The following is a 10,415-nucleotide window of genomic DNA, read 5'->3' as shown; positions in this document are numbered from 1 at the left end:
ACTTAGAAGTAAAATGTGTGGGGAGATACATACTATTCCATGTTCTGCTTTTTCACTCAGCAACATAAAAGGAATGTTTTCCACTCCCATGTAGTTCTCCTAGGGTAGAATTTATGGCAGCAAAATGTGCCATCCTGCATTGGTGCCATCACTTGTTTAACCTGTGTCCTCCTGCTGAGTATTTCAGTTATTTTCCCTTTTCAGGACGGCAGCCTGAGAGCTGATAACTTTGAAATGTGGCCCTCAGTGGTGAACTATCCTGATGAGCCCTTTCAAGTGCACCTGATGAGAAGGGTAGGGACTTGTCCTTAAAGTTCTTGGGTTTTGTTTCAGTTTAGAGCGTCAACTCTAAAGCGCCACAGTGGCTCAGACCATAAAGTGTCTGCCTGCGGTGTAGGAGACCTGGTTTCCATCCCTGGCTTGGGAAGATCCCCTGGAGAAGGAAATGGCAATCAACTCCAGTACTCTTGGCTGGAAAACCCCATGGATGGAGGAGCCTGGTAGGCTACAGTCCATGGGGTCGCGAAGAGTCGGACATGACTAAGCGACTTCACTTACCTTACCTTAGAGTGTTAACACATCTCACTGCTGGTGAAACAAAATGCACATTCTTCTAACCAAAGGCCCTTATTTACCAATCCATGGAGGGATATCTGGGCCAGCCTCAGTGACTGTTGGTATTTCACAGACAAAACCCTGAAAGCTCAGGCTTGACTTCACCTACTTTCTAGTTCATTTTTCTAAAACTTTTCTCAAAGTGATCAAATTATGAAATGGATGACTGTTCCAGAATTTTCTATTATTTATTTTATAAAAATGGCTTTTATTTTTCACTTTCTACCAGATTCCAGAGATGACAGCACAGTTTGACTGAGTGAGGGGTGTCCACCAGTGTAGCAATATTGTTGCAGGGCAATCCCTCCCATCTTAGAAGAATCACAGGATATAGTCATTTCTGTCTTTGTACAGATGCCCATCTTCACAGTTAGCACCTCAATTTTAAGATTAATCTGCCTGAGTTAGTCTCCTGGAAGAGGTTAGTACTCCTTTATTTGTGGGGCAGCAATACTCTCTCCACAGAAGAGAAACCTCTGGTTTTTGTTGGTGGTGGTGTTTGGTTTTTTTGGTCCCACCATGTGACCTCTTAGATCCCCAACCAGGGAGGGAACACTGCCCCCTGCAGTGGAAAAGTGGAACCCAAAGAAGGAGGCTCACATGGTCCCCTGGCCCAGAACATGCAGAGAACCAGTAGCCAGAACTGGTGACTCTACAGAGTAGATGCAGCAAAACTCCAAGTGAGTGTTTGAACCTCCACTAAAGTGCTCTCTTAGCTCTAGCTCAGCAGGATTAATGAGGAACTTCCAGTTTGGAAGCAAGAGTTAAATGAACTTAGGGAAAATTCTATCTACAGAAAATAGATCTAGAAACAGCTTCCCTTTTTTTCCCTCCTCCATCCTCACTGTAAGTAGTGAGATCCCTACTACCACTGAATCAGCTGTCCGCCCCTCACACCACAGACTCCAAGGTTAAGCACTCACTTTACCTAAAAACACACAATTGATTCCACTATTTATAAATGTACACATGATGACAGCACTGGTTAAATTGGTTGGCAGTAGGAAGGCAATGGCACCCCACTCCAGCACTTTTGCCTGAGAAATCACATGGACAGAGGAGCCTGGTAGGCTTGCAGTCCATGGGGTCACTAAGAGTCGGACACGACTGAGCGACTTCACTTTCATTTTTCACTTTCATGCATTGGAGAAGGAAGTGGCAACCCACTCCAGTGTTCTTGCCTGGAGAATCCCAGGGACCAGGGACCTGGTGAGCTGCCGGCTATGGGGTCGCACAGAGTCAGACATGACTGCCGCGACTTAGCAGCAGCAGCAGCAGGATCTCTCTCTGGTTCTGTGAACTTGTCTAGAACCGGATGCAAGTGTGCACAGAGGATCATATGAAAGGATTACATGCTGACAGAAGCCGAGTCTAGTCTTTTCAATGATGTAAGCAAGGGTTGTGGAGAACTGAGTAGCCTCACAGGTGCACTGGGAACCTGTGACAGCTACCAACAACTCGGGCAAAGAAAGCTATGACTCCACAGCTCTCCGTGAAGGAGGGAGACTGGGGGATTTCCCCCTTGTGGCAGACTCCAGTAGTGGAAGGAGCAACAACTGAGTGGCCAGGACACCCAGGGTCTGGTCTCAGTCAGACGCTAACTAACAGATGCCAGGAGCAGGTCACTTAACCTCTCTAAGACTCAGGGTGCCCTCCTGTAAAAGGCAGGGGTTTCATTAGCTCAGGGATTGCCAATGGATGACACGAACACCCTCCCCTCCCTCAAGCCTTTGGTGGAGACCACTGCTCCATCACATCACTGTTTAGGCATTTTTCTACAACATTCTAGGCAGGCATTTCCACTTAGAGTTGGTCCACAAGCTGAAATCTACTTATCATCCCCTCATTTGGTGATCTCTGAAGTCCTTTCTAGCCTCTGAAAGGAGAGTTCCAAGTTTCCAAGTGAGAGCAAAGCATCTTTCTGATTTGGCAATAGCTCCTCAAAAAAAAGTAAAATGGAGACATCCCTGGTGGCACTGCCTGTCAATGCAGGGGATATGAGTTCAATCGCTGGGTCAGGAAGATTCCACAAGCCCTGGAGCAACTAAGCCTATGCACCACAACCACTGAAGCCCTCATGCATGGGGACAGCATCAGTAATTCAGGTGGTTGCAAGTGTGTTTTATTGAAAGTAGCAGTGATTAGGTTAACATGGGTCCCATATTACAACCCACTTCTCAATTCCCAAACTACACAGGGGCAAGCCTCAGGCCAGGGGAGCATGTGTATGTTGGATAAGAGCCCTAACTAGCTTGAGTTATTGCCCTCATGCCAGGGAAACATGGGTGTGTGTGTGGGGGTGGGTGTGTGTGGTGGGGGTTGCAGGGATAAAAACCTTAACTAACTTGAGTTATTGCCCTCAGGGTAAGGAAACAAGAGGGAGAGGCAGATGCCTTTGTGATGAAGCGGTGCATCTCACTGTTCTGGCCTCAGGTGGAGATCTACACTGAAGCATCGAAGTGGACTGGCACGGACGGTTTACCGCCACAAGCCACTATGATGTGTTTCTCCACCTGGGTGGTCTTGTAGGCGCAGTTGGGGTACTTGGAGCTGCCAGTCTCGCGGCAGTCTGTGATGCGCATGGTGGATTTGCTCTGGTAGCAGTTGGTCTGCCCATTCTTGCAAGTGACTTTCTTCTGGGAGCACACGGCCTTAACATCGGCCAGGGACTCATGCACAAAGGTGTTCACTGGCTTGCATTTCCCCTGGGTCATCTTCCGGCAGCACATCATCAGGTTGCAGTAGTTGGAGCTGCTGCTGGGGGAGTTGCCAGAGTCCATGTGCTGCCGCTCGAACTTGGCAGCTGCAGATTCCTTGCCCAGGGAAGGCTGGACCCGCACCAGCAGCAGCACCAGGACCAGCAGTGGCAACACGACTAGAGACTTCAGAGCCATGATGACCTCACTCCACTGGAGGAATCTGAATGAGAAAAGGGGGAGAGGAGGAAAAGCATCACCTTAGAAAGAGAACCCCAGCTCCCACCTGTAGCCTCCCTGGCTTACAGTCAACCAGAAAGATGTCTGTCCTCCTAAGAGTTTTTCTAAGTAAGGAGACACTCACATATACTCTTCCCACAAACATTTGACCCCCACTTCCTACAGAGGGTCGTCCGCCTCTCTAGGTGGTGACCTCAGAAATGACCTAAAATCCTAGAAGTCCTGTCTTTGAATATAGAAAGTCTTTTGATATGAAATATATTTGGAAAATAAAATACACTCATGCAGCTCATTAGGTGATCCTTTTGAATAAACCATTAATAAGAAAGATTTTGAGTAAGACAAGCTGTACCCCTGAAATAACCACCCAGTATTCACCCAGGATCACAGTTGATAGAGCCCTCTTGTCCTCCAATGCAAGGGAAGCTCAGCTCTGACACCACAACATAGGGACGCCATTGTGTTCCTAAGAGAGATTTGAGCCTCCCCAGCCAGAGTGCTGTCCCTTCTCCAGCCTCATGGGTTCCCTGCAGCCTGCGTCTTCCTTTCCTGACCCCAGCTCTACCCACTGCTCATGTCTGCCCATCCTGATTCTCAGGCTAGTCTCGGTCAATCTGGAACCCCCTTCTCAAACCCTCAAGCAGAAGCAGCCTCTGAAACCAACTCTTGGGCTTCTTACCTAAGTCTCTAGCTTGGTCTCTGAGGGAGAAAGCAGTTTCTGCAATCAGTCTATCCCAGGAATGTGGACCTTATACAAATTAAAAGGGGATTGGGTTTCAAGAAGAGCAGGGTGGGAGGAACATCTTGGTCTCAGTCCACAGGAAAACAAGGTCATGTTAGGAAGGGATTGGGAATTGCCCGAGGCACCCTCTTTGGGGGCTGCCAATAAGAACCTTTCTTTCTATAAGCAGCAGAGAAAGTCACTATAGCACTGATGCTTGAACCCCAACCAAGTCTTTGTTCTGCACTAAATAGCCCTTGCTGCTGGTGCTAAGTCACTTCAGTCGTGTCCGACTCTGTGTGACCCCATAGACGGCAGCCCACCAGGCTCCCCCGTCCCTGGGATCCTCTAGGCAAGAACACCGGAGTGGGTTGCCATGTCCTTCTCCAATGCATGAAAGTGAAAAGTGAAAGTGAAGTCTCTCAGTCGCGTCCGACTCCTAGAGACCCCATGGACTGCAGCCTACCAGGCTCCTCTGTCCATGGGATTTTCCAGGCAAGAATACTGGAGTGGGTTGCCATGAGTTTAGCAAAAGGCACATCACATATGATCACAGAAAGGGGAGAAAAAGGAAGGTCCTTTCTCTCCCCAGAAGTCCTGGAGCTGCTTTGGCCAGAATTCCACATCTCCTGCCAGCACCTCTGCAAGGGGAAAGGCAAGAGGTGTCCAGTTGCCCCCAGCTGGAAGGATCCCTAGATCTGGAGAAGGGATGATTACCTGAACACGGAGGAGAAGGAAGCCTCTGTGTGACTCACCCAGTTCTGGCCAATTCTATACTCCTGGGATGACGACAAACAGTGTGTGGCCGATCTTATCTACACTGACCTATCCTTCCATAGGCCAGAGTAGAGGAAAGGAACTTGAGAAAAGCCAAAATGCAAAATCCCCTCTAGAGAAGAAATAGAGAACTTCGGGGAGCCGGCGGGAGGACCTCCACCCGTGGCAAAGGTCGTGAGGAAGGAGGCTCGACATACGCAAAGGCGGGATCAAGCCTCAGGAGTCCCCCTGGAAATTCCCGAACATCTACCCCCAAAACCAGAGCCTGCCTACTTTACTACTTTGTGCTCTCACCTACACCTCTGACTTTACAGGGACTGTCCCCCACCACCTCTTTCGGATAAGGAGTTAACTTAGAGTTCCAGTTAATAATAATTCCTGGGCATGACAGGAGTGTTCCAAACTTACAAACTCCTCTGAAGGTTCTCTAGCCTACCTGACAGGCTTGTCCGGCCACATGTGATTGCTCACAGCCTCCCAACCGTGAGAGGCACGAGATGCTTTAAACCTTCTAAAAACAGGTTCTTTAGAGAAGTTAGAAAACTATTAGTATAGTATAGTGGGCTGATTAGAAATTGTATTGGTGAAGGGTTTTTCATTTGTTGAGCCAATGTTTGTTGCTAAGTCTCCACATCCCCTGCCCTTACACACATTAATGAATATATACAAGAAATAAGTATTAACCTTTGATATTAATCACGTTAGACCTTAGGCTAAGTAAATTCTTTCCTTAATTAAAACACACTACACCCTCACCCTATAGGAATGTAACTTTATCTGGTACCTTCGGAAGGTGGAGTCTTTTTTAAGAATAATCACCCCTGGAGAAATAAGTGTCCTGGTTGACTGACCACTGTCACAAGGAGAGGGTCATAAATTGTCAGCAGGCCCCCCTGGCCAGAAGATGATGTAACACCCCTAAGACCTCTGTAGACATTTGTATGAAGCACCTGACTTTGATAAACGTCAGGACGGCTGACCCCACGTGACTTTTGTATAACACCTCAGTGTATAAAAACAGACTCTGGAAAATAAAGAATTGGGATCAGTTTCTCGAAATACTGGTCTCCCCATGTCGCTCTCTCTCTCAAACTCTGGCTGAGTCTCCATCTGGAGCGCGGAACCCACCAAGCTTACTAATTTTGCCTGGGCTTCTAAGATCCAACCGGGGAGGCCTCAGAGTCTCCTCTCCTTCGGGAGAACGGAAGGATGCCTGCGGCCTACGTAAGTGGTGCAAACTTCTTGTCTTGAAGTTTTATTAGTCTCCTGCGTAAACCAAGCTACTCAGCCTCTTTTCTCCACTGAATTTTCCTACTGAGCTATCCTCATTCTATTACTCTTTATATCTCTAATTAATATCTAATTGAAGTTATTGTATCCTGATCCTCGCCAACGCCATCCCCACTTCGAACTCCCTGGATCAGCCAGGGCTGGACCTCGGCAGAGAACATCATATTTCTTGGCAATAGACTTTCCTCCCAGAAAGAGACCTGTATTTGCTGGAAGACAATTTTATTTTTATTATTTACTTTTAAGATACAGTTGATTTACATTATGGTGTTAGTTTTAGGTGTATAACAAAGTGACTCAGACATATATGAGCATATATATATGTGTGTGTATATATATATATTCTTTACCACTAATGCCGCCTGGGAAGCGCACACACACATATATATTTGTTGTTATTATCATTGTTTATTCGCTAAGCCATGTCCAACTCTTCTGCGATCCCATGGTCTGCAGCCTGCCAGGGTCCTCTGTCCATGTGATTTCCCAGTCAAGAATACTGGAGTTGGTGCCATTTCCTCCTCCAGGGTATCTTCCCAACCCAGGGATCGAATTTGCATCTCTGACATTGCAGGCAGGTTGTTTACCACAAAGCAACCAGGGAAACCCCCTACTAATATATATGTAGGGGGCTATGTGGTAAGAATCTGCCTGCTAGTGCCGGAGACGGGTTGGATCCCTGGGTCAGGAAGATCCCCTGGAGTAGGAAATGGCACCCCACTCCAGTATTCTTGCTGAAAAATTTCATGGGCAAAGGAGCCTGGAAGGCTAGAGTCCATGGGGTTGCAAAGAGTTGGACATGACTGAGCACATTATGCCTATATTGCAAAGTTACAAAATATTCACAACCTAAAAGTTGAGAGCTAAGTTTAATTCAGCAGAAATATTTAGGACTTCAAGCCCAGGAGATAGTATCCCAAGTCACCCTGAGAGAACTACTCTGAGGAGGCGAGGGGAAGAGCCAGGTTGTATAGAAGTTTTGCAGCAAAGGGCAGGTAGTGTGAACATGAAAAGATTATTGTTAATTAAAGAACACTGGATGTCCCAAGTGAAGGAATTTAGTGCTTTTCTATGTGTAGGAAGACTCAGAGTGGGCTCGCTGACATCATTCCTTTCATAAGCATCTCAGCTATCCTGGGCCAGTATCTTATGTTGTTCACATCCTGAGCTCCCTTCAGGCTCACCGTAGGGAGTGGCTTCAGTCTGACGGCTACCAGACTGCAGTTATTCTTCTCCTTGCTGGGTGCCCTTAGGGCTCACCAGCTCACATTGGAGAGCTAAAATCACTGGTGACTGTGACATCCATGTTTACTGAAATATTTCATTTCTCAATATATAAATAAATAAATATATATATATATATTGCAGGGAAAAATCAATTCAAACTCCATGTTGGAACTGTTTCTTTGACTTGCTTTTGTTGTTATAATCATATGTAAAGGCCTGCCTCAGCGAATCCTGCCCCTCTGCCTGACTGTTAAAATAAAGTGCCTTGTTCAGAACCCTGTCTACCTACAGATGGCAGGAAGGAAGAAATTAACACATCACCCTGCCTGAGACTTGCCGTTCTAGAAACACTTGCAAGATTAATGGCCTTTTTACCTTGTTTATTCACCTTCCCCCATCTCTGATCCATAAAGAAACCTGACATCCAGACCAAAGGAAGATAATTGTTTTGAGACATTAGTCAGCCAACTTTTCAAATAAAGTCATATTCTTTGATTCAATGCCTCAGCTCTTGGATTCACTGGCCTGTCATGCAGTGAGCTGGATGAAGCACAAGCTGGAATCAAGATTGCCAGGAGAAATATCAATAACCTCGGATACGCAGATGACACCACACTTATGACAGAAAGTGAAGAAGAACTAAAGAGCCTCTTGATGAAAGTGAAAGAGGAGAGTGAAAAGTTGGCTTGAAACTCATCATTCAGAAAATTAAGATCATGGCATCCACTCCCATCACCTCATGGCAAACAGATGGGGAAACAATGAAAATGGTGGGAGACTTTATTTTGGGGGGCTCCAAAATCACTGCAGATGGTGACTGCAGCCGTGAAACTAAAAGACAGTTGCTCCTTGGAAGAAAAGCTAGACAACATAGACCAACCTAGACAGCATATTAAAAAGCAGAGACATTACTTTGCCAACAAAGGTCCATCTAGTCAAGGCTATGGTTTTTCCAGTAGTCATGTATGGATGTGAGAGTTGGACTATAAAGAAAGCTGAGCACAAAGAATTTATGCTTTTGAACTGTGGTGTTGGAGAAGATGCTTGAGAGTCCCTTGGACTGCAAGGAGATCCAACCAATCCATCCTAAAGGAAATCAGTCCTGAATTTCATTGGAAGAACTGATGTTGAAGCTGAAACTGCAATACTTTGGCCACCTGATGTGAAGAACTGAATCACTAAAAAAGACCCTGATGCTGGGAAAGGTTGAAGGTGGGAGGAGAAGGGGACAACAGAGGATGAGATGGTTGGATGGCATCATTGACTCGATGGACATGAGTTTTAGTAAGCTCCAGGAGTTGGTGATGAACAGGGAAGCCTGGCATGCTGCAGCCCATGGGGTCACAAAGAGTTGGACATGACTGAGTGACTGAACTGAATTGAACTCAGTGTGTGGGGGGGAGCAAATAGGGATTCTACAGGAAATAAATGAGATTTTAAGGGAATAAATGGGATGGAAAATAATTTGTGATAATGTCTGTCTATGCAAATGTGAGAGGTCTATCTTTTCCCAGGCTGTAAAACTCCCATGAGTAGATTTATAGCAACTCTACCCTCAGAAGATTCTGCTTTTATTCATATACAAGATGCTCCAAAAAAGCTTCTTTCTGCATCTGCTGGGTCTCAAATATCTTGTTTAAAATAACCTTCATATCACCTCTGTAGATCTGAGTGGGTACCCACACTAACCAGTTTAGAATTTGATCTTTCATTCATTCATTCAACAATGGGAGTACAAAAATAAGTTAGAGGGCCTGCCCTAAAAGGGCCTCATAGGATGCTTTGCATTCCTCAGGTGAGTCCCACCAAAGCGTTGGGCATGGCTGCATGAAAACGGTCATTCTTGTGGCACTTTTTCAGTGCCAGAATTTCAAGGAGTTGGTCCAACAAGAACATTTCAGGGTCACAGCTCAAGTATGAACAAGCTTTCTAAAACCCAAAGAAGATTCTTCAATAGCCTACCATGTAGGTATCTCTAAGTATTGTTACCAAAAAGTGAGGTTGGGCTGCTCACCACCCAAGAGGCATTAAAGAGGCCCAGGTTGGTGAAAGGAAAGTTTGTTCTGTTGCCAGTGCTGGCAACTGCGGGGTGGGGAGGGCAGACATCTGTCTAAAGGCCAACTCCCCCACTGTCAATCAGTGGGCAGGAACCTTTATAGGCTGAAGGGGAGGGCTACCTGTAGAAACATTTATGCTGTCAAGGATATTATTGGGCCAACTGATAAATTTGTATACAAAAACAGGAAGCAAACTAACATGGGGTACTGTGTTTTGCTTCCTTTCACCTCCTTGACTTCTCTTAAGACAGATGTTCACTATAATTAACTTCTTTGACAATTATTTACCATGCATCTACTACACACTAGTTCTTATTACCACACAGAGATGAGACACAGTATTTGCCTTCAAGGTACTCACAGTTCTATGCTGCTGCTAAGTCACTTTAGTCATGCCAAACTATTACAAAAAGTTTTCAATGTGCAAGGAGCCTAAGGAAAGGAAGAGGAATTGTTCCAAGGAGGGCTCCGCAGAGTAGCTGACCTTTAAACTGAGACTTGGAATGTGTGTAGGTATTCACAGGTGGACAGGTCTCCCTATGACACACAGCTGGGAGAGCGTGGATGGCACAGGAAAGGAATCTGTATAGCCTCCAGGTCCGCGACTCTAGACCTTTGCATGAGTGACACAAGCCTCAGGCTGCGCCATGGAGATAGCTGAAAAGCACACAAAAGAGAGGAGCAGGTGGGTGACCTCAGGAGACTGAAGCCTTTGCTGGAGAAACTACAGTGGGGGCAGGGGTTCAGGGTTTGCACCAGGCAGGGAAATGAGAAGGAAGCCTTGATATTGAT

At 46.2% G+C, this 10,415-nt stretch overlaps 1 protein-coding gene across 1 annotated transcript; it reads right to left on the bottom strand.

The window, feature by feature from the left end:
- Positions 1 to 2,724: 2,724 nt before the first annotated feature.
- LOC280930 (ribonuclease, RNase A family, 1 (pancreatic)) lies at positions 2,725 to 4,269 on the bottom strand. Its single transcript, NM_181810.1, is given in 2 exon segments — positions 2,725 to 3,534; positions 4,231 to 4,269. A coding segment is annotated over 1 exon segment (453 nt). The 5' UTR covers positions 3,510 to 3,534; positions 4,231 to 4,269; the 3' UTR covers positions 2,725 to 3,056.
- Positions 4,270 to 10,415: the final 6,146 nt, after the last annotated feature.

The sequence above is a fragment of the Bos taurus genome, chromosome 10 (assembly GCF_002263795.3).
Source record: "Bos taurus isolate L1 Dominette 01449 registration number 42190680 breed Hereford chromosome 10, ARS-UCD2.0, whole genome shotgun sequence".
NCBI lineage: Eukaryota > Metazoa > Chordata > Mammalia > Artiodactyla > Bovidae > Bos > Bos taurus.
Note: the sequence above shows the minus strand (reverse complement) of the source record. Positions and strands in the feature narration are given on the sequence as shown.